Below are 27,779 nucleotides of genomic sequence, written 5' to 3'. Positions count from 1 at the left end.
AACACGTTCTATGTCCACAAATGGCAGTCAGTCTAATTATTCAGTTTATCATCTAAAAGCAGAAAATTACATGAGGTTAATATAATAATAAGGAACAAAACCCCACACAGAACATCTATGGCTTTGTACCCAAGGAATTGGAATTTTCAAGCAAATGGAAATCACTGGCTAAAATATTCAGATGTATTCACAGCTTTTATGGAAGGGACCTGCATCCTAACTCACTCTTCTGTCAAGGCAGAGAGGGGGAGGAAATCGGTTTCATTTGGCACCACAATGGATGGTACTGCCTGTGTCGCTGGCTAATGATATCACTCGAACATGCATGAGAAACAATGTGGATTATTGAAGGTGTTTGTGCTCTATCATCTATGTGAATAGCAAGGTCAGGTTCAGGCAACTGAGAACATGACGTTCCATCAAGTACTGCAGGTCAGATTTTTGTAAGATATATCGTGCATTACTGAGTAATATCACCCATGACATTTAGTTACATAAGGTGTTATTAAGATTATGGAGATTATTAAGTCATTATGGAGAATAGGTAACCTTGTAACCAGCATTCCCAGGTCATTGCAGCAACTGTATAAAAGTTATTCCTATGAATTTAGTAAAAAAACAAAAACAGACATACCGATAACTTTATCCTTTTTCCCATTCCTGATTGGTGTGCACAGCAAACTCTTCACATGGTAGTTTGGGGAGTCTGGATTCTCACTCTGAGAAGAAGAAAAGCACATCCTGTGAGCTAAAGAGGGACAGAAATAGTGAAGATATTGTACTAAGTAAGTGTCAAACCTTTTTGATATGCAACCCTGTTTCCAAAAAAGTTGGGATGCTGTGCAAAATGAAAATAAAAACAGCATGTAATGATGTGCAAATCATTCAACCCCTAGATTTAATTGAAAATAGTACAAAGACAACATATCAAATGTGTAAACAGAGAAATTGAATTGTTTTTGAAAAATATACGCTCATTTTATATGTAATGCCGGAAACACATTTCAAAAAAGTTGGGACAGGGCAGCAAAAGATTGGCATTGTAATGCTAAAAACCACCTGGGGGTTAATTGACAACAGGCACTTAGCATGACTGAGTGTAAAAAGGGCATCCCAGAGAGGCTGAGTCTTTCAGAAGTAAGCATGAAGAGGGGTTCACCAATCTGGGAAAGACTGTGAAGGCAAATAGTGCAACAATTCAAGAATAACGTTTCTCAATGTAAAACGGCAAAGAATTTTGGGATTTCATCATCTATGGTACATAATGCTAAATAAAGTTAAAACTCTACCAAGCAAAGAAGAAACCATGTATTAACACAACCCAGAAATGCCGCCGTCTTCTCTGGGCCCATTTAAGATGGACTTTTAAAAGTTGGACCATTTAAAAGTGTTCTGTGGTCTGATGAATCAAAATGTGAAATTCTTTTTTGGAAATCATGGATACTGCATTCTCCAGGCTAAAGATCATCCTACTTGTTATCAGCATACAGTTCAAAAGCGAGTATCCGTGATAGTGTGGGGGTGCATTAGTGCACAGGGTATGGGTGACATGCACATCTGTGACGGCACCATTAATGCTGATTGATATATACAGGTTTTGGTCACGTATGCTGCCATCCAAACAACATCTATTTCTGGGAAACCTTGTTTATTTCAGCAAGACAATGCCAAACCACATTCCGCACATATTACAACAGCATGGCCCTGTAGCAAAAGAGCCCAGGTGCTAAACTTGCCTGCCTGCAGTCCAGACCTGTCCCCACTGAAAACATTTGCTGCTTTATGAATGAAAAATACAACAAAGGAGATCCTGAACTGCTGAGCAGCTGAAATCCTATATCAAGCAAAAATATGGAAAACATTTCACTTTCAAATCTACAGCAATCCTCAGTTCCCAAACGCTTATAGAATGTTGTTAAAAGAAGAGGCGATGCAGCACAGTGGTAAACATGCCCCCATCCCAACTTGTTTGAAATGTGTTGCTGGCATCAAATTTAAAATGGGCACATATTTTTTCAAAAAACAATAAAATTCCTCAGTTTCAACATGATATGTTGTCTTTGTACTACTTTTGCATTCTGTTTTTATTTACATTTTGCAGAGCATCCCAACTTTTTTGGAAACGGGGCTGTGGAACCACAGAGAATGTTAGGATGAAAGTAGCTAATAGCTAACAGTGTCAGTTAAGCGAATTGCCAACATCTGAGCAGAGCCTTATATAAATGTAAATACACAAAAACAAAAAGTTGTTGCAGCATGAGTTCTGCAACTTTGAATTATTGTTCTGTAGGTCAACTGATCTCGTTGACCTACAGAAATCACGTAATGTCTAAAACACATATCACTAAAAAAGGACAAACCACTAATCCAACCAAACAATGACATGCAGACCAAGGTGTAATGATACACTCATTTTAAGGTTCAACGTCATTTTCCAATCTGAGGTCAAAACTTGATTCTATTTTCAATATTTTAAGTGTTAAAAATGTCTTGATTTTACATAGCCCTACTTATAAACCACAGCTGAGAATTCCCCAAAAACAGTTTCCACAGTACATCCAGTAAATTAGAGGCTCTCAGAAGAGACTGAGTGAAAAATCAGTTATGCAGTTTTCCATTTCAATGCTGTTTTTAAAGTCAGCATGAATCAGAAATAAAAATGTCTTTTCCTTCTGTACTGTGACACATTTCTAAGAGAAACACTGTATCAGGGAGGATCTCTGAGCTAGCGGGGCATTTTCGCTTTCGTAAACATAATTTTCCACACCTGCTGGTGTACGGTGACATAATCAAAACTCATTTCAGAAAACATTTCAGAAGCAGCTAGAAGTCACTACACTTTGATCAGAGATAATGGGAAAACAAGAATTTTGTCTTTTCAATCATCCAGTATTATGAGTTATGCTTAATATGACAAGGGACATGAACTAAGAAAGTAAAAAAGTTTTTAATTTCGAGTTTTCGATTATTTGATTTTTTAATATTGTTCTGAAATCATTACACCCTTATATCTCATGCTACCTGTATGTAATAAACAAATGTTCAATTCTCATTTTTATTCATAACAATATGAAATATTTATTTGTTGAGATATTCTCATAATTTTCATTAAAAATTCATATATTTGAATAGCAAGTAAGGTTAAATGTCCATCCCTAGCAAGCATCAGTATTTTCACATAAAGCATCTCCAAGCAGAACATATGTACAGTCGTATCCAAAAGTTTGGACACCCCTGGTCCAATTACATGTTTTTTTGATTTTCTAAGTAAAAGTAAGTTAACACATCCTCCTTTAAATATTTCATTTTCACATGCAAATTTGAGTGCAATATTTGTATTTATATTTTGTATTTGTATTTATTTGCTATTTAGTTTAATATGCTGAAAAAAAAACATAACATATAAAACGTACCATAACTTTTTCATAGGCCACTTTGTATAATTTATTTCCTTCGTCATTATATTAAATTCAGCAAAAAAAAAACGTAAATGTGTATTAAAATGTGCAGAAGTGTGTTCTCTGTAGAGAAAGTGTTCACTCGTTTTCACTTATATAATCAACAGAACATGTAATGTGACCATGGGTGCCCAAACTTTGGCATATGACTAAATTCAAAGGCAAAAAAAAACATCTCTGAGAACTTTCTGTGGGAAAATTTTTGATCTCAGAATGGGATTGCCCTTTGGTTTAAGGGATTTCTGAGGAATAGTCGTGTGCAAGCTCACAGTCCAAGGAAATCGCTGGTCCTTGGTGATATCAGGAATGTTGAGCGGCTCCATGGTATTCTTCACGTATTGGGCGTACATGTAGTTAATCTTGCTCACATCACTGTCCCTGTAGGGTCACAAAGAAAGCTCTGCTAAGATTCAAACTACAGCAACTATGATACAACCTAGAGAAGAACAAAGGACTTTAGAATGGGCTCTTCTGAACTCCTCACAAGTTACAGTACTGAAATGGCTATAGTGTTCAGCAAAAATAAACTACTAACAACACAGTCTGAAAGACTTCTCATAATATGGTACATGATAAGGTTTGATTAAAGAAAAACAAATCAAAACAAAAAAAAAACCGAAGCAGGCACTATGCTACAGCAGCCAAAAGCAACCAGCAATATGTTTTCTTGTTATGCTACTGGAATTCTTAACGAGCAAGTTTCCCTGAAGCATTCCAATCAGAAACCCAGACTGCTCTCAAAAAGACTTATGATCTGAAGAAACATTCTTTCATGAGTCTAGTCCTCTAATTGGGAACATCCTTAAAACAAACATTCACTGAAAAGAAGCAGCCCAGAAACGATTCTACGTTCTTTCACTAAGGTAAAGTGCTTTAGGGTTCTTGATAGATTTCCTGATACATAAATGTTTGAGGAGATTCCACTGGCTCTTGAAAAGATGACACTCTTTGAATACAACCCAATGTTATGAGTAAAAAAATGTCCAGTAGTTCATAAAGCCATGTCTAGCATCCTGAAGTTTGCTCTCTATTTGGCAGATACCTCAGAGTGCAACAAATTATTGTACTTCAAATTGAAGTGGCTATGTGTACACAGATGGACCCATTTGGCTTATATAAGTATGTAAACATAATAAAAATGGGTTTAACTGCAAATAGCCACTGTGTAAAGGAATGAGACAAAACGAAAGAAAACAGCAACGAACGTTCACCAAATATTTGAGCTGGTTTTAATGCTTCCTTCAAGAGCTTGTGCAAAACTCTACTTGCTCTCTCTCTTTCTCTAGCTTTACCTCTCTCTCTCTCTGGCACTCTTTTTCTATCCAGTAGTCTACATCAACAAACAGTGATTATAATGAAAATGATATTTCCTGAAGTATGTTGTTTGTGCTTTTTATGCTGTGAGACCTGAGATCCTTACATTGTTTTTCCACATGGTGGATCACTAGCCACATGTGTGAGTAATATAACTGTCAAAAAAAGAACCTGTGGCTTTAATGGTGAGCCGACATAAAAAAACAGCCATCTACGTGCAGTTTGGGAGCATGTTCTGTGCCTCTCTAAAAGACTCAGAAGATTTCCAAAAGAAAGAAAATCCCTTCTTCCAGACAGGTTAGCCTAAACAAATTGTGATTAAGCACCTGTCAAAGGCACTTAAGAGCAGCTCGTAGTTCAAGCCAAGGTGTACTCTAACAAGGGTATAACCTTCTGTCTGGATATGGAACGGTTCCTTTCAAAAGAAAGGTAAAAACGCCTCACACCATTTTAACATTGTTTGCTTGCGACAAAATATCATGGGCATCATCTGCTTGACTTGCAACACTGACTGAGTATTTCACTACATGGCCAAAAATATGTGGACACTCCTCATTATTCATTTTAGGTGTTTCAGACACACCCATTGCTAACAGGTGCATAAAATCAGGCACATAGCCGTGCAGTCTCCATACACAAACACTGACAGAAGAACGGGTTCTCCTAAAGAGCTTAGTGACTTTAAACAGACAGTTTGTGAAATTCTTGCCTTGTTAGATCTGCCCCGTTCAACTGTAAGTGCTATTATTCTGAAATTAAAGCATCTAAGGCCAACAACAGCTCAGTGATGAAGTAACAGAACACGCAAACAAGCTACATCAGCACAATAAATGTGCGCTGGGAGCTTCATGAAAAGGGTTTCAATGGTCGGGCAGCTGCGAACAAGCCTAAAGCTGATTTTATACCAGATGCAACGTGGCGCGCTTGGTAAGCCAGAACGACTCCACATTTGTTATTTCACACCGGAGGCAAAAGTGGTTTCTGTTTACATTGCATTTTCATGTAATACACATGTCTTTATTGAATGTTTATTGCTTAAATAAACTTTATGTAGATCATATAAAGAGATCCACAATAAAAATCTGATTTTCTGCTGTGACCGTTGCTAGCTTTCTCACCATGTGATGTAAAGCTATATAAAGCAGGGGAGATACATGCGGGTTCACAACACTGACTTACTCAAAGAGTTAAACTAGATTTGTCAATCTGTTTAATAGTCTAGATTGTACATTATAGCAAGAATACCGCATTTTATACTGTTTCTGCCTGTTTCTGCATGCGTCAAAAATAGACCCAAAGCGTATTTTTGCACTTTAAATGTGCATTGCCACCACAGTGCGACATGACGCATGCGCTCAGTATGAAAGCCTAAACTGATTAATTTAGAAGCATATTCGGTTACCTCATCTGGTGTGAAAAGGGGGCTTAAGATTACTATGCGTGATGCAAAGCGTCGGCTGGAGTGGTGTAAAGCAGGCAGACACTGGACTCTGGAGCAGTGGAAACGTGTTCTCTGGAGTGATGAATCACACTTCACTATCTGGCAGTCTGATGAATGAATCTGGGATATCCGAGATGCATAGTGCCAACAGTAAAGTGGAGGAGAGATAATGGTCTGGGGCTGCTTTCCGGGTTTGGGCTCGGGCCTTTAGTTCCAGTAAAGGTTAAAGTAGATGCTACAGCATACAAAGACATTTCAGACAATTACATGTTTCCAACTTTGTGGCAACAGTTTGAGGAAGGCCCTTTCCTGTTCCAGCATGACTGTGCCCATGTGCACAAAGCAAGGTCCATAAAGACGGTTTGATGAGTTTGCTGTGCAGGAACTCCAGTGACACACACAGGACCCTGACCTCAAACTCACTGAACACCTTGTGAGCCAGGCCATATACATACAAGGAAGAAACTGTCCTGTGCTTACCTGTTGGGGAACTCCATGGATCCAGCTAGCTCTTCATACTCCATGTGAAACACGCTGGAGAAAGCATTCTGGGACATAAGCAGAACAGTTAGAACTTAAATCACAGGCACTATTCACAGAGGTAAACTTAGAGAAGGCTTCAGGAAGGGAAGCCAGTGGTTTCTGCGGCTTTTTAATGCTATTAGTGTCCGGTGACTGCCTGTGTAAATTTAACACAGAATCTCAGCAGTCACATAGTTTAATGTGCTTGTGTTAGTGTGTTTCTGGAGGGGTTAGAATTTCCCGCTCGCAACAATTAAATCGTTTCGGAGCATGGCTGTGGCCAAATGGCATTAGTCAAGCAGACGAATCGGAAGAACCTGTAACGGCTCTCCACAATAAACAGACAGAGAAATTTAATATACTATGCAACAGCGCTGCCAGAAGTGGAGTTTATTTCAACATTCCTGGACACACGGTTACCACCTTATAGGGACTTGTCTGCAAACCTGAACTCTGCTTGCAAAAGCCTGCCTTTTCCAAACTTTAAGAGACCATGAAGACAGGATAAAGTGCACCAGGGTGCCATCCAGTTTCAATTTAAGAGGAAAAAACTTTGAACACCAACTCAACACAACCATTTTCTAACGTCTCCATTTCAATAAACGTTGACCTATGTTGAAAACATTCAGTATAACTCTTTGTCCAACGAGAAGAATGCATTCATCATCTAAATGTAAGCTGGGCTTTCCTCTTTTAAAGCTGCCACTGGCCTACAAAAACTTCATGTCAAGCTGACAAACCCCAGAGGTCTCTCTGGGCCAGCGTAGATCAGCCTGATTGCAATGAAGTGGGTTTCTTCCCAATACACAGCCTCCAGAACCACTAAGACACATATCTCTAAGCAAGTGGGTTGAGACTGCATGAGACCACAACAGAGGAAAACAGACCTCCCACAGAGGAAGGAAAATGTCAGCTTCCATCAGATATCACTCTAAAAACAGCTCTCCATGCCACTTTGACTTTCATGGTTTCATAAACGTTGGGACATTTCCTTGTAAAGCAAATAGGAACACTAAAACATCTTTTGGCATTAACAACTGTTTAATCTAATAAAAGTTAAATTCTTTTCTGTTTGAACCTCAGAAGTGCTCTCAGGAGAACATAAAACCTTAAAAGCCGAGTGGTCAGGGTGTTATGTGAAACTAAATATCATGCAAAAAAATCTCAACACACAGTTGAGACAATCATCACCAGTCTAGAAATTCAGCCTGCTAGAGAGGCTGACTTTCAGTCATAGACCTTCAAATATTATCTGCTTCAACAAATAATTATAACCAAATCATTCTTCTCATAATTCAGTAATAATTCACCACGTTACTGAATCTTATCATGCTTACTAAAGAATCCCCTCTAATAGAAATGTTTTATTGCATGATCTGAAGGTGCCAAAGAGGAACTGGCAGATTTGTGTTCCAAACACCCAACTGGCAATCAGCCAATTTAATATCTTGATTTTGCAGATGTGTTGCAATTTTGTGATGTTAAAACTGTGAGCGGGTAAGTGCACTCACGCATGAATGCTGCAGCTACACCTAAACCAAAATGTATCATAATCATAAGCATAATTACGTAAAAAGATTTTTTGTTTCATATTCATGTAGCGACATTGGCTAACATAAAGTACTAGAAATGTGCTAGCATGTTTCATGTGTTCATTTAGACCACATAGCATGACCATTGGGTTAAGGCTAACAAAAAATTGACCAAAATTGGTCATCAGCCAATTTGGCTGTAAAGAGCTCAGAATCTGGAGCTTCCTCAGTAGTAGCCCTGTTTGAACTGACCTCATGCATTGTAATAACAAAACCTGCTAGCAGACACGGTTGTGCGCTGTGCTGTTATTGTTACTGGGTGCAGCAGCATGTTATGGAATTCAAGTCAGTAGATTGGCTAGGCCATGCGAGCACCTTCACCTTTTTTCAAGAAACCAGTCTGGAGTTAACCTCCTTTTCAGAGTTAAAAAGAGTTGAACTCTTTTCAAGTGTCCGCTGGCTTCTCTCTTTCCTTCCTTATCATTAGTATGAGAGAAATCTTGCATGGCACACCTGTCCAGAGACAATTCAATTTTACACTTGCAAATTATCAAACAGGGATGTTTAAGGTCTTTGCTAATACTCTGCATGTCATTTAATCATACTGTACTGAGATCTTTAGGAAGATTATTTACACAGGAACATTTTATTTATTGTAAAACTTGTATCCCTTAAAATTGAAAAAAAAATTGTATCTAGAAATGCTATTGCTCAAATAACATTCAATTTGAGCAATAGCAGGGAGGAGGCCTATGAAAAACAGACACAAGCAAAAGCTGAACCTGGGGAAGTGTGATTTCCCTAAGAGCAGAAGACCAAAAAAAGAAAAAACTCTGTCTATGTAATAGATGAGTTGCTTTTATCTCTATTTTGTACAGTGACTCACCTACTCAAAAAGCCTGATCTTAGTTTTTTTTTTTATAAAGGAAGCTTCCTTTTAACAAGCTTTTAATGTAATATATGGCGGTTCACCGGCTGCACTTTGACATCAAAAGCTTATTGCTAGGAAACGTAATGGAGGGTCCTCTCTGCTTATTTGAAATAAATAACACTCTCTTTGGTGCTAATACTTTTTAAAATATATCTCTACTTCTGTTTTTGAAAGTCTATACCTGATGCGTGTCTATGAGTATGTGTGTGTGTGTGCATGTCTTTGCGTGCACGTTGAAATTGCTTCTTTGGCAGAGTAGAATAAGAGAGCGATTCAGCCTGTTTTTTGCTTGTGGTTCTGCTATAAATGAAAGCAGTGTTGTCTATGGGCTGCTGATTGGCCTGCCACTCTCCCACTCAGCCAGGCACAGTGAAATACCTAGCACTGCCTCTCTTCAGGAAACAACACTGCTCACTACCTATTTCTCAACATTTATCACTGCATAACATTTCATCTTCTTCTTCTAACTGTATAGCATTATCGGAGACTACTGTAGGGTGAACATTTATTCAGCACTCGCAGTGGCATTGGTTCAATGGAAACTGCCCTTGTCATGCAGTAATAACCAGTACACACCTTCAATGTGCTATTTTAATAGATTCAAGAACCAGCAAAAGATTGCATAAGCGCATGTTTGTTTGAAGTACAGATTTCACAGTACTAAGAATTTGAAATGGTATACAGTCATACGCAAAGTGAAAGCACCCCTAGTCAAATGACATTTTATGTTGATTTTCTAAGGGAAAAAAAAGGTGGAATATATAAAGTTAATGGCAAATTTAATATTATGTTTTTTGTCCAATATGTTTATTTCCACAAATAAAACATTTGCATTACAATGTCATATTTAAGTTTGCTTATTGTACAGGGTGTAACCAACAAAACACGTAACTTGACCAGGGATGCGTGCAACAGTACAGTAATAAACATCATCTTCTTTGTGAAATTTCCTCATCTGAACCTATTTTTACTATTTTCTTGCGTCCACTTTAGTTTTTTACTGTTCTTACAGTTGTAGTGATTATTGGTTACAGTGATTATTTGAGGGAATCAACAAACTTATAATTTGAAAATAAATGAAACATTTACACACGTATAACTATTTGAATTATCTGTTAACATTACATTTGTTTAAACATTCAGTTTGCTTTAAATCTGTCCACACTACGATCAAATGATGTGGGAAAAATATCTAATTGCAATTTTTTTAGAATAAAATTGTGACTGCAATTCATACTGTGATTATTTACAATAAACTAAGGACTGCTTTTTTGGCCAAGACAACCAGCAAATTAACTTTTTGCTGAACTCTGAATGTAGTGCTTAGTTACTTATCCTGTTGTCATGTACACATCATGTGGGTGTTTGGTTGCTTTCTTTTGATTTAACTCATCTAAAAGTTCTATACTATTAGGTTAAATTTCCCTCACTAAAAACTTAAGTCATTGTTGTTGAGAATGTAGGCTATAGTTAAAATAGCTGCTCTCACGATTTGAAAATTACACTATTTTAAATTGGGATTTCAATATAAAAACGATTCATCTTTCGGCCTTACTTCACATACCAGACTAGCCTGTCTCTGCCTAATAAACCAGCTGTAAATAGCCAATAAGCGTTATCATTTACGTGTGTTTTAAATTTTGTGGACTGTGTCATTAGTGTTGTGGTATCTTACTTAATGTGCATTGTATGCTAGCAAGCTGATATCTTCTCGTCAGCAAACCTGCCCCATCCTTACAAAGCCTTTGCTGAGGAGCAAATTTAGTTTAGATATTTTGAGAAGTATAAACAGAACAAGTGTCCAGAACAGAACAAGTCTCCAGCAGTTTTTTCACACTTCGTAGGGACGGGGCACCATAATTCCAGACCAAGAGGCAGATCTTAATCTGGCCCTGCTCCCCACCCCAAAAGTATTTGATATTACTGCAAAATGAATGGGTTTTATATAGACTGCATTCCAGATCTGCCAAAACGTCTTACTTCCTTTTACTGCCATACATTTTCATTATAGTGATTTCAAAGTAGAAAGCCTTTCAAGTTTTCTCTTGAACTTTGCAGAGTGTATTCTGTTGTATGTACTGATCATGAACTGGGTTTGCACAGCTGAGGGGCAGGTATTTTGCTGAAGGCTAAAACTTCTGAAAGCACAGACCTTAAGAACTGCATGATAAGCATGTTGTTGCCTGCCCACTAGAACCACATATGAAACAGTTTCCAAAAAGCACCTTCTGGAAATTCACCGCTAAGCAATGTGAGCTACATGTATTTGTGAGATCTCTTATTCCTTAGAAATCTTTCACCATCACAACTAAACCCTACGGAGCCAAACAGTTATAGAAGGTCCCTTTGGTGGGTCAGCAAGAGAAAAATGAAGTGCTTTGAGCTTACCGATGTTTCGCCATCAGCAATGAACACAGTGCATTCCTGAGCCTGCATGAAAGACAAGATGGTGGCTGCGATCTTCCTCAGCAGGACTTCCAATGACTGCTGTTCTTCGAATATAAGACTGGCCAGGTCCAACAGCACCTACACCATAAGAAGTACTTGACATGTGAGAACATAAGTTACAAAACCTGTTGCATTTTTAACAAAGGTAAGAAAGGCAGTATACCTGATTCCTCCTGTTTTCAAGCTGTGACGTCTCATAAAGTTGTGCATTATGTAGAACAATTCCAGAGAAAGCCAAGTAGGAGGAAAAGTCCTGTTGATGCATATAAAAACATGTTTTACACTGGTTTGGTGTCAAATGGCATTTACAAAGACTGCAATAGTCCAAGAGTCTTGACTTCCCTGTAAGTGTTACAGCACTGAGCAAATAACCAACAGCTCTATTTACCTCAGATACACCTACAAAGAAAGCTGATTTTTTATCACCTTCTCATCTTGTTCTGTGAAGGTGCTGTTCTCTCCACACCTCTTATTAATTGCTTGTGCGACACCAACAACCTTAGGAAAGACAATGACGAAAATGAACATACTATGTGATTCATAACATAGGCAGCAAGAACTCCCCAAAACGTCAAACAATGCTACATATTACTTTACCTTTTTGTATCTCTCACCTCATCTCTGTGGTTTTTTATGGGCATACATAAGATGCTCTGTGTCTTGTACCCTGTGATCTGATCCACTTCTGCATTGAATCGAGGATCCTGCAGATAAAATAACTTTTAAACATTTTTGGTACAACCAGGTCTGCGACTTTTAACACACCTCTAACCTATAAACCTTTACTAGGTTCAATGTATTTAACCCTTAGTATTGAACTTTTAGATGTCAAGTTTATTTCTTTGGACTATTTAACTATGTCATTAAATGCAGTTATGTAATTACAACCTACTGTATAATTACATGTGTAATTACACAATTACATGCTTAATTACATAGCACCTTCCATAATAATTTACATTTACATTCAATTTCCCTTCGGTATTGATATTTTGGCATCTGCACCATTTTTCAGTTTGATTTGATACAAAAAAAGTGAAAAAAAAAGTATATTGTATAAAAATGTATAAAAGTATAAAGGAATGTTTTATTTCCACAAAACAAGACTGCATGCACAAAAAGAAGTTGTTATTGAATTGAAATCATAATAAAATATCTCCTCGTCTACCTGCAAACACTTGTGATTGAAAGTTATGTAAGAATTTCTTTGCTTGTTTAAATAAGGATTACATAATGAATCACACCATGTTTTTGTCATTTCCAGCAAACACTGCAACTCCTAAAGGTTAAATACTTTTCATATACTTACAGTTTCAATGTATTTCATGCATCAAATCCAAACCATCTCCCATTGACATTTATTGCAGATTTAAAGGCCTTATGTGAAGATGAAATACAGATTTTCATCTTTCAACCATTTTGATGTTGGCATCCACTGTAAGAACAGTAAATTGCATAACCACAATATCTTAGGTATGTCCTGTAATGCTCTAGGATGCTTGTAGCTTTCCTGTCAGTCCACAGCATTACCCTCCATCTGCAAAGCAAAAATGATCTGTGCTTCCATGCTCGGCTGCCTGGGGAAAAACAACTCCCTGATTAACATTAGTAATGAGACCAATATGTACTCTTTTCTCTCTCTCTCTCTCTCTCTCTCTCTCTCTCTCTCTCCTATTCCCGATTATCTCCCCCTAGACTTGTTGGGGAAACCACGATTAATCTAAATTAAGGACGGCTAAAAATACCAGCTCCCATAACTCAAGACTGTTGGCTAGCAACTGAACTGCACAGCTACCTATGCACAAAGTAAACAAGACAGATAATGTTTTTATTATTTCTAGAGCATGACGTGCCATCTGTATCACTATTATGCACAATAATTTAGATTTCAGACCTTCGAACAATGCTCTTTCTGTAAAAATGACCCCAGAAGATCCTTAAGAATGCAGAAATAAGAAAAACCATTCAAATAGCAATGACTGGCAGTCATTTTAATACTTCATATGACTAATTAAGGAATGCTTGTGAATCTCTGGCTAACCACTGAGACTTTACAAGGGTCAAAGGTTATTGCAGAGCAGGTGGTAACACAAACTGATGGCCTATCAATAGATACCAGAAACAGCTATAGGGGAAAGCAGCGGCCCTCACTGACATGTAATACATCAAAATAAAGGACAGTTATGGCCTGTTTTCGGCACAGCCAAGCTAATGCACCAACCCACTGTTTACTCATGAGGTTTCCAAGCACTCTAGCTAATGCTCTAAGGATAACATTAGGGATATACATAAGAGCCAAAATCATAATATGAACGCTCAAATCTTTAAACATTTAAATACTCTGCTTCCCCACACTCTCGCAAAGCCGGCCTAATAATTTGGGGATGCCCAATGATATTGGAATCATATCGATATTAAAATAATTTAAAACAAACTATCAGCATCAGACAGATTTAGACTTGACCGATGATGTATTCATTCCACTCTGGAAGAGCAGAACATTTTTTGGGAGGGATACTGCAGGAATACTGTGCCAAAATGCAAGCTTTTTATTCATTTTCCTGCATTTGTAACTTTATAGAAATGTTACATTTCTCTGTGTTGCTAATCCAGGTGGATGTTGTCTTATTTTCTACATTTTATAAATGTTTACGTACAGCACTGTGCAAAAGTCAGAAACCACCCTTCATTTATTTAGTTTCCATTTTTTGTCATCACATTTTATCTCATTTTATCACAGCTTCTATTCTTTTTGGGAGACTTGCTTTAGTTTGTCAAAGAAATCTGCAGGGATATTTTTCCACAACTCCAAAGTTCAGTCTTAGCACACATCCTTTCAGACTCGTAGTGTTGTGTTATCTTCTCACAGTGGACAGAAACGCCTTTCGATTACGATTCAGAGGGCTGCGATGCGATTATAAAACGATTATCGATGCATCTTGATTCATCTTTTTTTTTCTATACATGATTTCTATTTTCTTACTGTCTGAGGACTTGGTAGTTTTAAAACAAAGTATTTGTAATGATCCATAATGAATTTACTTCCAATATCTTTTATTAATAAAACAAATGGAAGTGATGTGGCAAGTGAACTAGAAGACTCTCATTCACTGCTCTGGTTTGGAGACGCTGCTGCCACTCATCTGCGATAAAATGCGCTGTTACGGTGAAACAAGATCCAGTGGTCATGGATGACCATGCAGCACATTATATATTCTTTAGGGATTTCATAACTTCAGTTTTGGTCTCGTGATGGGGGCGCGAAAGACTGCAGGTCACTTAGCAACGAGGTTTTGCCGAGCTAGTAGCGAACGAAAAAGTAAAAGAGAAAAACAGACGAACATTTGGAGACGAATGGACTTATTCGCATTTATAAGCAGCGCAGTTGGTTTCCTGGTACCTTAAATCTGCAACGAGAGACTGTCACACAGTAAAAAGATGCGAAGCTGCGAAGATGAAGTCGCTTCTCTAATTTTCCCGTTCCACCTTAAATGGTGTCGCTTTTACATTCGGCGCCTCAGTCAGAATTTAAGGTGGAACCGGAAAGTTCAGCAAGAAGCTGGAGAATGAGAAGCGACTTCAGCCTCGTAAAACAGCAGAAAGCTGAGAGACATTTTACATGAAACTATTCAACTTTTGAGGAAAAGTTTTCGGGTGGAGTTGGGAGGAAAGCGGCTATAGCTAAAGCTTAAAGCAGAGCAGAGTAAGTCCGCGTTTTCGTTTATATTTTTTAGCCTAAACTAGCACATTATCACATACTGGACATTAAATGTTGTGGCTCCCAAGGTGGTTTGATTTTTGTTGAAAGGACAAAATGGCTCTTCTGATCATTTGAGTTGTGGCTCCTGACCTAACCTGGCTTTTAATGCAGAGGGAGCCGGTCGGATTTCTCACTCATCCAGTTGTGTTTTAGTTATGTGCTGTCACAGACTGTCCGGGCGCTGCACTTACCCACTTCCAAGTTCCGCCCTTAGCGTTCCGTCAACATTATGTTATAAATTAAATATTTAGAAAATTGATTTTTGACATTTCCACGTCTGCATCGCGATGCATCTAAGAATCGATTTTTTCCCGCACCCCAAGTGCTAGGAGTCCCTATATATATATATATATATATATATATATATATATATATATATATATATATATTTTTTTTTTATCTTTCATCACTTATTTTCCTTTGCCTTTTCCCTTCCTTATGCTCTGGGATTAAGTTATACTGATCTCCTAAAAAAAACACTGGAGAAATGACTGAAAAAATGACTTTTTGACTGTAAATGAAATAAATGAAGGATGGTCTCTGATTTCTGCATGGCACTGTTTTAGCATAGGCATCGGCAGATATGTATATGAAAAATATCAGACAACAGCATCGCCAGAATTGCCATATCACTGCTTCCCAATAAATAAATAAATAAATGTGCCCTTTTCAGGTTGAATTAGACACATGTGCCTACACTGGCTATAAAAATTAAGCATTCATATGCGTCCATAAATAGAACAACACCAAGAAGTGAAAATAATAAGATAAAACAGCACAGTAACCCTTACCTCATACGCGTTCTTGATGTTGAGCGGCTGGCCGGTGGCCGCGACATGGCCGACTATACCTTTGTTCCACTCCAGGCGGATGCCACTGTTAGAGGCCTCCTCCAGAGTGGATCCCTCAGCAACATCAAAAAGCCGGCTGACTAGGAACTTTTTGTTGGAGCTGTCCTCACAGACCAGAAATAATGAGTAACGGTCTGCTGCGATTAACTCATGGGTGTGTAAAAAGATCCTGTGGCAGAGGGCAGTCAGGTCCAGGTGACTGGAGACGTCCCGGACAAGCTCCAACAGACGGGCACAGCGGTCCCCCCCTCTACCTCCACCCTCGTCCGGACCTTCTCCTGAGCTGAGCTTCTGGGAGGCCGGAGGTGGCATCTGCACCCGCTCTGTGTCACTGAGGAAGGTGAGGGATCCCTCTGCGTCTTTCACCACAATGGGTCGCAAAGGGCGATCAAACTCAGACGCAGAGATTTTGCGGGTGGGGGTGGATGGTGCTGGGCTGGGTGAAGGCGCCTCAGTGGGGCCTGAAGGGGGGAGGCTGCTGAGGGGTTCTGGAAGTGCTTTGGACCCCTCTCTGGAGGGCTGGATGGAGTGGACACGTTCAGCAAACCAGGCGTTGACCATTTCCCTGAAAATGACAAACAACCAATAAGAATGCTGGAGAAGTCTATAAAGCTTTTACAGAGACAGATGGACTGTCTTTTCTTAGGGGTTGTATTCACTTCACTAGTGCAGTATATGTTGAGAGGGCTTTAGAGGTTCTTAAACTGTGTCATTATATAGGTCATGGCTGCTGAAATCTGAACATCATGTCTTCATTTGACATTGACTTGTCAATGTTTTCCTTGGCGGTCATGCAGATCCTTGTGTTTCAAGACAGTTTCAACACATCTGTCTTTTTATCACTGTATGCAGTATATTCATTCTGAATATAAAAACTTTTTAACAATTAACATGTACATTTGCATAACACAGTTGCTGGTAAACTGACGTACAACTAACAGACATCACTTTACTCAGTTTACTGGACGCTCACAATAGCCATAACAACAATGATATCCATAAAATCAAGTGTTCAAAGTCCAATGTTCAGGTCCCCTCGCTTTCACATGAAACTGAATGAAAACTTGAGCTCAGCAGCTCGTCTGGAAAACCCCAGAGGCTATAAAACTCACTGCCGTGAAATCTGCTGGCAGATTACGTTCTAATTCTGGCAAAATAAAACAGTACTGGCTTCCCCTTCAATAAAAATGACTGTAAGAGTAAAGTCTATGACAACAGCAATGCTAGATCTTCAGAGGAATCTCCACTGACTCAAATTTAAGTGTCCTTAGCTTGTATAGCTAAATCAATAGCACTCACTCTGAAGAGCACCACAGGCCCCCTCTCTGTGCAGAAAACATCTTCATTCACTACTGCCGACCAGCCACATACATTCTTGGTGTGGATCCAACATTTGCTTTTCACGGTCTGATATTCAAAGCAGGAAGCATAACAGTAGTTTATATGTGTGGATTAAAGGTGATGCTTCTAATTCGGAGAGACTAGAGTAATGTCAGGTAAGTATGTGTCCAAACACAGCTCAGAAAAACACAACACTTGTGCTACAGTAAAGAGTGCAGTGGAGTCTTATACTGCGAACCAGCTTAACATTGCACTGTTCACTGAACAATGGCAAGTGTCCTGTGCAACCGGCAGTTTCTGACTGAAAACTACATTCATTGTTTAGCTCCACAGCAAGACTATAGGCGTTGCAATTTGTACAAGCAAAACAGGTCTGTCTACATCTATCTAGACAATAAAAATGCAAAAATAGACTACAGGTCATGGACAGCATGAGGGTGAACGGAAAATACAGATGGTGGCTGCCACTGAACGAGCAAATGAAGCAGTATTTACACATCAAATGTACACAGTGACAATGTGATAAGGACTTGCTAGCAGACAGCAACACTCACTTTTGCAGAGCATAACAGCCTGCATCCTTAAAAAAGGGGTCTTGACAACTCTAATGATCTAAATGCATGCTTAAATGGTTCTTCTCACAGATAAAAAAACATATTTTCAAGTGTTCTTTAGTAAGGAAAATGGTTCTATATCGAACCCTTTAGAAAAGGGTTCTATAAAGCACCAAAAAGGGTTCACATCATAACAATAGAAGAACCGTTTTGGTGCTATATGGAACCCTTTTCAAAAAAGTTCTATATAGGACCATCTACAGCACATTCTCTATCAGTCTGAAGACTGCTGTCACAATGGAAAGAACCCTTCAGACATGCATAGGGTTTTTGAATGTTAATGGTTCTACACAGAACCATTTTTTTAACTAGTAAACCTCTTTGAAGAACCATCTTTTTTTAAGTGTGGAAAACCAGCTGTATATGATATAAATTATTATATGTATTATGATATGATATTATTATGTAATTTAACGAAAGGTTCTATATAGCACCAAAATGATTCTGCTATTATTACTAGTCACTGCTAGAAACTTCATTTGGTACTATACAGAGTAGAGATGAAAGATGAATCACATTTATATTGAAAACGTAGAGAAACGTAAGAAATGTTGCCCACAAGCTGCAAATTGCAAGAGCTGTATTTTTTTTTTATTAAAGTCTATATTATCAACAAGTTTTAAGTGGAAAATTCAGTGTAATAACACAGAACTTGTACAGTGGTTGAAGATGAGTTAGACCAAGCAGAAGCAACCAGACAAACGTTTGCTGTGACATCACAACCACAACAAGACAGAAAAGTGAAAATGTACAGGAAACAATCACAATTTAAATCGCAGTCGCAATTAGCTATTTTGCCCAAATCGTTCAGCCCTAAGAAAAATGTAATGCAGGCTAAAACAGACACATAAACGACCCTCAAAGTCTGTCAGTCTAGAACATTCAGCTCAGAGCTCAGACTGAGCGCTTATGAGAAGTTGCCGTTTACAGGCTGGTTCTGTCAGCGAAGCGACGCTAAGCCCGTAATCACTGCACCACACACGGCTGTCTGCGGAGAGGACAATGTTATCTGTCGCTTAGCTGCGCTGCAGTAGATAAAGTTGGCGACCTGACAGAAACATAGCTAGTCCACTCTCCATTCCCCCTTTTCTCCTCTCTGGGCTGTTCTGAATGAGCAAAATGAGCCGTATATGGTCTCCCCGCTGCCGCCCGCTCCCGTAACTCACCGGCTAGCCTTTCGCACAAAGTAGGAGTGAGCGAAGTCCACATTGTCGTCGAGCCAAGCCTCCATCCTCTCGCTTTCGGGAGGAAAACCCTCCATATCGCCGCGAAACGTTCAGCCACACAATGTCATTAGCGCAGACTCTTCGGTTTGGCGCAGGAGTGAAGAGGAGGAAAAGAAAAACGGCTTAAATGTGGAGCCGTTAAAGACAGACTGTCAGAGAAGCGGAGAGCAAAGCCATGTCACTTATCAACATTGCGTGCGCGGCACTGACCTCTGCACGCGCCTCTCTCTCTCTCTCTCTCTCTCTCTCTCTCTCTCTCTCTCTCTCTCTCCTCTCTCTCTCATCTTCGTACAGTCTGGCAAGCTCGCTCACACCTTTCACTTTCAACTTTCAAGCAAAGCAGAACTGAATTAAATTAAAGGGACATTCCACCGAATAACTCTACATTTCTGCATAAGAATTACACTGTCATTTAATTCAGAATGTTTTTTTTTTCATGTGAAACGGTTCATTGTAGAGAAATATCTTCTTTGTAGTGAGAACCATGCAACACAAATATGGCCATTTTAAGATTTTAGGCAGATGAAAATTTAGCCCTCTGGCTAAATCAGGCACATTTACAGCTATGAAATAACGATGTGGATTAATGTGAATTTGACTTTATAAATTAAAAGAAACATTTAAGCAAAGTATTTAAAAGCAAAGTATAAGTTAAGTTGCTGTTCAAAATGACAAGTGAACCTAATGTGACTTCTGAGTTTGTGTATGTAATGCTGATAATGCTAAAATAATGTCATGTGTTTGAGAAATATTCTGCGTGTTAATTCTGGGTTATTATTCTCTATTGTTTATTGTGACAAAGACTCTTATTGTGAAGGTGGGGCTAGCCTTCTTGGGGGGAAATACATTCGTCAAAACAGGAACTACTAGTCAGTGGCAGCTCAGAAGCAAGAGTGCAGGTGTGAGTATAGAGCTAGCTGTTAGCCTGAAGCCTTGCTTTTGTATGGCGTGGCTGTGGCTGACTACAGCCTTTAGTAAAGCACAACAACTTGGGCATAAGCTGTGTGTCTTCTTTACTAGTAGTTAACGCTACAATGGTGTTTTTCTTCAATGTTTTCTTTGAGTACTAGTTTGCCTCACAATGCCCTGCATGCAGCCTACCTCTCCACCATGAATGCATTTTTAAATGTACGACCAAACCTTTAAGGCCAAAACCTTTTCTCAAAACTATGATAAAACAACGTCTCAGGAATTAGGCAGCATACTCGTAACCATGTAACTGTGAACCTGTAAGCTTTTAGAAACATTAAACATTGCAGACGTCTGGTTCCTATCACCAACACTGAGAACAATTCTGAGCTGATAAGTTTCTCTAATACAGAACATTTCATGTCAAACCACTGCATGACTTTGTTTCTATTTTAACAATACATCATATAAAAAATCAGCAGAATTCCTTTTCAAACAAAAAAATGGACTAAAATGCAGCAAAAACAGATCCATTTATATGTTTAAACACAAATAAGAATACTATCATTTGAAAACCCTAGGAAAAGTGCAAATTCATCCAAAGTTTACAAAAGTACATAGAACTGATTATTATCACTACCCACCTCTGGCAGTATTGAAAGCGCACATTCGTGCTTTAGTACAAAACAAGTTAAGTAATAACCCTATGACACGGAAATTGCTGTAATCTCATAGTTTTCTTTTAAGAAGCTGAGTTGTAGCCTTACTCTAGCCGCACAGCCAGTTTTGTAAGAACAGTTTGATTTAGTGACTCATTTTGAGTTAGTCATAATGAGTTGTGTCATTTAGGCCCTGCTGTGCATTTTTGCCATTTACATGGACAGCAAAGCATTTTCCAGTGAAATGTTAGGTTATTAAAGAGTGTTATGCATGGGCCTCATAATTAAAAGAATATCATCCAAATGCAGACAAAGTGACCTAAATGAATAACACTTACAATCTATCACTGTGTTCAGTAACATCCTGCACCCTGCCCCCCTCCCAACACCACTGCCACCATCCTGCTAATGTCTGTGCAGGAGGGTGTAGCCTTACCAGCAGATGGTGCTTCTTTTTCTCCAGAGAAAAAGGGACACTTTGGAGACATATGTGCTCTCTTGGGCACAAATGTGACTCCACCTATACTGGACTGGAAGAAGATAATGAGGGCCCATTGGGCATATAGTCACACCGACAATATGTAATTGATGTGATTTGATTGGTGGAATAATACCGTGTACTTATTTCTGTTGTTATCAATGTTCATTGAACCTTTTACTGGCTCTTTTGTAGATCACTAATATTCAGAATAACCAGAATAGATCTTGTTGGGTCTTCTATCCACCTTTCTCTCTCTCACTCTCTCTCTCTCTCTCTCTCTTTCCCTCTTCTCCTTTCAGCCGTTTCCCCTCTCGCCACCAGAGTTGACGGGTACCACATACATGTAACAATCCGTCAAGGTGTCACCTGATACATTTGCACACGCGAACACACACAAGTCATGGTGCTCGAATGGAACACTGTCCAGATGTAGTCACTCATTTTGCTCAGAGCTAAACTCCCCGGTTTGCCTTTCAGTCACAAGTCAAACAACACTCTATCCCGTTGTATAATTCCTTGGACTACATTAAACAGTTCAACCTCTATTGTAAACCCTGTCTTGAGGCGTAGTCATGGAAGATAACTGTGAAGGAGGAGAAGGCCCCGTACACAATCCCACAATGGAAAAAATCTCGAGAGCGTGCGGCAGCGTGCATCATTCAACAAGGTTATCATACAGGAGAAACAATTTATGTGAATTCCGTTTAGGCTGGGAGAGGGATTAAAGGTACAAGCATAATGGATTTATGCACAGTAAAAATGTTGCAAGGCACTTTGAAAGCGAACATAACTATATAAATGTAATGACAAAAGACCACCCAGATTCTAGGAAATGTCTCCTGCAAGCCCGTTGGACTGGTTGAGATAGTAGCCTTCAAAGTAGCAGACAATAGGTTTCTTTCAACACATATGTTCATAAACATAGTTTCAACTTTTTAAAGTCCAGTTTTTGCCTCCCCCCCTCTATCAAAGTTAGCTAGAGGTTCTGGGACAACATCAAATACTGAAGCAGGTCTATTCTTGCTATTACAGGAATAGAATTATAACATGGGCTGACTGATATCAGTCAATACATAGCTGATATATGGATCAGTGTGCTACACCCATTCCATGGTTCCACCACACCCATTTCCACAGTCATGATCCAACTTTACAATGTCCCCACTCACTTCTGAAACCAAAACTACGCCCTTGCTCATAGTGTAAGGCATCCGCAAGCGCTACTCCAATGGCAAATGTTTTCCAGATCAGACTAACCTCCTGTTACACTCTCACTCAGGCCCTCTGCCCTGCAGCCGTTTTCCAAAAGGAACCCTTCAGTAAACACGCAGGGCTATGGAGGGAGATTTACTATTTTTAAAACTGCTGGAAGACCTCCGCAGGCACTGCAAACATGTACATAATCAAATCTTGTGTGTTTACACACTGCTACCATTAAAATGGCAAACGACCTAACTATCAGATCAAGTATGTGTCTTTGGAAGGTCTTGATAAAACCAGTGTACTCAAACTATCAAGGGATTATACTGCTTAGTTTATTCTGATCTGAACCAGAAGAAAAAAGGCTTCCGATTCTCTTAATGTTAGCTTATTATTTATTATACAATATATATTAAGTCTATACATTATAAAATTAATTAGGATTAAACTCCTTAAACTTGAGACTTGTTATTCAATTATTATATTAAGGCATATTATCCAGTAAGTGCCACAAATTGTTTAATAATCATTTTGATTTACTCAGTAACTACTATGAATTATTCAATAACCACCATGAATAATTCAGTAACTACTATGAATTATACAGTAAGCACTATGAATTACTCAGTAACTATGTTAAATTATACAATATCCAATATGAGTTACGCAGTAACCACTATACAGTTTCCTATTACTAGTATGAATTACTCAGTAACCACTATGAATTGTCTGGTAACTACTATGAATACTGATTAAACCCTATTCAGTAACTGCTGTAAAATATCCAACAATTGCTATAAATTATCCAAAAAACTACTATGAATTACTGAGTACTCAGTAATTAATATGAATTGTAAAGTATCTACTATAAATTGCTCAGCAGCTGCTATGAATTATTCAATAACTTCTAAAAATTTCTCATTAACCACTATGAATTACTCAGTAATTTTGAATTATAAATTATTCAGTGGTAAGTAAGTAATGTCAGATACTGCTGAAGTTAATATAAACTGCTACATGCACTGATCCACATGCAAGATCTCATAGCTGCCCATGCGTGACATGCACACACCAAGCTCAAGCATGCTGTTCAGGTAGAGTTACCTCCAGCAGCAGGCACCACATTCTCCTTAGCATCATAGCAGCACCTCTGGAATGATGGTAGGGGGTCAAAAGCAGTGTAAGCTGTAGAAAATAAGAAAATTTCGCATGCGGTCGAAAACGTCCCAGGCGAGTGGCTCTGAGCACCAGTGCTTGATAGACTGTGATGTTTGGAGGTAGAGAAGTAGAGGAGGGTGTGTGGGGATAACAAACACTCTCACCCTTTCCCGCTCTCTCTCGCCCTCTCTCTCTCTCTCTCTTTCTCTCTCTCTGAGCTTGAGAAAACACAGAGCCATCCCTGCTGAGCATCAGAAGGTCCGGCATGACTTGGAATAAATACAAACTGAAAGCTGGGGGAAGGGCGCTGCCGTGTTCACATTGTTGTATGCGATGAAATAGCGGCTGGAGGAAACTAGCTTGGAGTCAGAATGGAGGCTTTCTTGGCTTGTTTGAGGCCTCTGCAACGACGTCATAAACCTGCCTTGAGTGCACAGAGCTTTGTTTACATTGTAAGGCCTGAGGGTCATTATGGCTGGGCAGGTGGACGAGTAGTGACTGTCCTATTTAAAGGAATAACAAGCTCTGTTGGACCATGGCAACTTGGCGCCTCTGAGACATCACTGATTCTAGTGACCTCAAACAGTGCCTCTAACAGTTGGCTGTGTGTGTGTGTGTGTGTGTGTGTGTGTGTTTGCTTTTGTGTATTTTTTGAATATGTCCCGACTTTGCAGGAGAACCAATGATAATCTACAATGTCAAAACTCACAAAATGCTCCCGACTTTGTAAAGTGGTTAATACATTTATTTATTTATTTTACATATTAGATTTTGACATGCATTTTTATCAATGGCTCATATTTATCAAGCACGTTAGAGTAATAACACTGATCTAAGATCAAGGCACATCAATCAGTGCAATCCTACTAGTGCTATGTAGGGTTAGGGTTTAGGCTTAGAAAGTTCTTATTACATATAAGTAAAAAGCTATAAATCATTGCTGTCAGAACAAAATTTCCTATCTCCAAAAAGGTACCATTACAGGAGAAGGAAGAAGCATCCTTAAGTTTAATAGATAAATGGAAAAAGATCTTATTATGTAATTTTGGACAATTTCTATTGGTCCTTTCATACACACAATGTAAAGGCCAATTGCTGTTTTCAAATCATGTGAAAAAATGAAAAACAACACTTACGGTTTTGTTCCAACAGCAATGTTTTGATGATTTTCCAAGTGCAAAGTCAGTCATCGCATCCTCTACAGAGAACACACTGTTTATTTGCTGAATGTATATACATGTTTGTTCTCTGTAGAGGATGCGATGACTGGCTTTGCACTTAGAAAATCATCAAAATGTATCATTTAATCTGGGCATAATTTGATCCAAAGAAGATATTTCTGAGAAGGTTGCACATAAAATAATCAATTTGCAAGGTGAAAGTCAAAGAAAAACAAGGAAAAAGAACATTCAAAATGGAAAATGGGACTCCTGACAACAGTGCAAGACCTGATAGACCACCAAAACTGTCCCCATTAGATAAACATCTTTGAGAGAGAGAGGAGAAAATCAAGTTCCACTCCAACGCTGTAGGCCTGAAAGGATGTGGAGTAGCCACTACTGAGATAGCCAGTACATTGCACAGAAAAAGATAAAAACTAAGAAAATCAAACAAAGAAGCATCTAGTGTAGAATAATGAACTGACCACCCGAGAGACCACACCTCAACATTGCCGAATGTGTTTAGGATTACTTGGATTGTAAGAGGCAGAAAATGTAACCAACTTCTAAGACTGAACTTTGGAGGTGTGGAAGAATATCCCTGCGGATTTCTTCAAAAAGCAGAAAGCAAGTCTCTAAAACAAAAATGGACACTGTAATAAAGACAAAGAGTGGACACACTACATCATGATCTTACGTTTAGTTGTTGAGGCTTCTGTGAAATAATGCACTTAATGAATGTTTTGACTGGAAATTAATATAAATACTAAGGAGACATATGTATGATTCAAGTCTGTGGGTGTGTGCGTATGCGTGTGTGTGTGTGTGTGTGTGCGTATGTGTGTGCGTGTGCATGTGTGTGCAGGTCTTGTTTACTTTCAGGTGCTTTCACTTCGTCATCTCCCCGGGTGATGGATTACTAACAAAAGGCGGCTCTTGTAAGGCAAACCTCTGATGGTAAATTGATTGGAATACATTTACATCACCAATTAGAGCTCAAAAAGCGTTATGCAAATGATCAGCGAGCAAATGAGCTCATTTGATGTAATGACGGGGTGGTGGATGTGCGCATTTCTCTGCACACCTGCGACTACGTAAAAACGCTACAGCTCTTTACTCTCTGTCTTTCACTATTGTATGCATGACCTTTTAGAGCAGTGCTGTTTTACGAGCACAGGTGGAGGAGCTTGGCTTGTTTGCCTGAATATGTAGGCTGAAATAGTTAATGAAAAGAATCTAGCAGGAACCCAAAGCCAAAAATCAGTTTCTACAGCAGGCTGGCTTGCTGAGCAATACATGCTCTCATATGGTTAAGAGCAAAATTAGCTTGTTATTTGGAGTGTAAATTGTCCAGCTGCTTTTTGAAAACTTGTTTAATCTCTGAAAGGAACATGCTCTGCATATCTCCCAGGGGAAAATCACGTCAGACTCTAAGCCTATTAGTGACAAGATGGATAGGTGATGCTTTTAATTATCATTTCACCTCATTGAGGCCCTCTTTGGCTGACTCTAAGAACATTTCTCACAGGAAGGTTTGCTATGTGATTGGTTTGTTATTGTAGCAGCTCAAATAGTAGATAATAGTACAACTAGTAAAAATCATGCTCACTCGTTCACCCTTAGACTAATGCACTAAGGCAGCCACTACTTTTGTGGCTTGTAAAGAAAGCTTTGATAACACCTGATAGTTTTTTCTGCTAATTAGTTACTGATGATAATGAACTGAGCTATATTAAGCTGCTGCCTGTCACTACGCCACACACACACACACACACAAACAAAATCACTCTGTTGTTGGTTTTAATCACAAATGCATTTAAGTCAGTCAAACTGAGTAAGTGGTGTTGTTTCAATGAAATCAAGTGAGTTGTCAGATTTACTTGTTCAGTGTTTGGTCAGTGTCATCTTGTTGAGTAAAACTCAATATCTTTCCTATAAGCCTCATCTATGTATGTTGCTATGTACATTGTTTTACTTGTTTTACTCACCATCTTTATGTTGTCTTTCTTCCTGGCCTACCTTCCATTGTGTGTGCACACTTCTCACACTACTCAGTTAACTGCCTAGCCACATTGTTATTGGCTGTAACTTATATGGTTAGTTACAATGTAATCTACTGTTGTTCTACGGCAGTTCATATATGCGTTACTTGTCACTGTATGGATTTAACAGGCTGTTGGGGTTTTCTTCTTCTTTCTGTGTCTAAAATAAAATAAACACATGTTGCTTAGACATCGCTGACAAGTCTATACTGGATGGTTAACCTTAAAATCCTGTATGTTTTCTAAGGCAGCAAGATAGCCTCAAAAATCAACCACCATACACTCACAAAGCAGAACAGGGCTATACGTGACCATAAGCCCGGACCATTTGGAAACATCTTGCTGCATACTGGTCAGTGGTTGGCCCTCCACAGCAGTCTCTTTGTGTTCTCTGACTCCAGTTCAAACAGATAAGGCCATGGTCAGTACAGCATCGCACAGTGGCCAAAAATATGTGCACCGGTGCTGGCAGCCCACGTCAACGCATGGCTGTCCAAGCACTGTCCACTTTCTTAGCAACCCACCCAACATTTTGCCACTACTACATTTAATTAAAGAGATATTGAAGCCACGGAGAACCACAGTAGATCAAATGTGGCATGAAATTTACACAGAGAAAGGCAGCCAGTCTTTTAGATAAACAGACAAATGCTAATGGTCTGTTACCTCTGCTAATGCTACTAGCCTAGTTTTTTCCACTGCCAAAATACCACAGCTCACTGCTAGCTGTTA

General features: G+C 38.9%; 1 protein-coding gene across 6 annotated transcripts in view; it reads right to left on the bottom strand.

Annotated features, from left to right (window-relative positions):
* pde5ab (phosphodiesterase 5A, cGMP-specific, b) overlaps positions 1-27,779 on the bottom strand; it is a 66,688-nt gene that overhangs the window by 21,609 nt on the left and 17,300 nt on the right. For 2 of the 6 annotated variants that reach the window (XM_036596121.1, XM_036596123.1), the window contains exons 1-9: positions 19,379-19,807; positions 16,198-16,822; positions 12,261-12,350; positions 12,073-12,144; positions 11,810-11,899; positions 11,587-11,724; positions 6,694-6,761; positions 3,728-3,836; positions 635-719 (exon numbers count right to left, since the gene is read on the bottom strand). In XM_036596121.1, coding sequence (XP_036452014.1) covers positions 635-719; positions 3,728-3,836; positions 6,694-6,761; positions 11,587-11,724; positions 11,810-11,899; positions 12,073-12,144; positions 12,261-12,350; positions 16,198-16,822; positions 19,379-19,473 — 1,372 coding nt within the window. In that variant the 5' untranslated portion in view covers positions 19,474-19,807. Of the gene's footprint in view, positions 1-634; positions 720-3,727; positions 3,837-6,693; positions 6,762-11,586; positions 11,725-11,809; positions 11,900-12,072; positions 12,145-12,260; positions 12,351-16,197; positions 16,823-17,556; positions 17,658-19,378; positions 19,808-23,791; positions 23,980-27,779 lie in introns of those variants that run through there. The other 4 variants (XM_036596125.1, XM_036596120.1, XM_036596122.1 and 1 more) reach the window with 4 other exon arrangements.

Source organism: Colossoma macropomum, unplaced genomic scaffold (genome assembly GCF_904425465.1).
Source record: "Colossoma macropomum unplaced genomic scaffold, Colossoma_macropomum, whole genome shotgun sequence".
Taxonomy (NCBI): Eukaryota; Metazoa; Chordata; class Actinopteri; order Characiformes; family Serrasalmidae; genus Colossoma; species Colossoma macropomum.
Note: the sequence above shows the minus strand (reverse complement) of the source record. Positions and strands in the feature narration are given on the sequence as shown.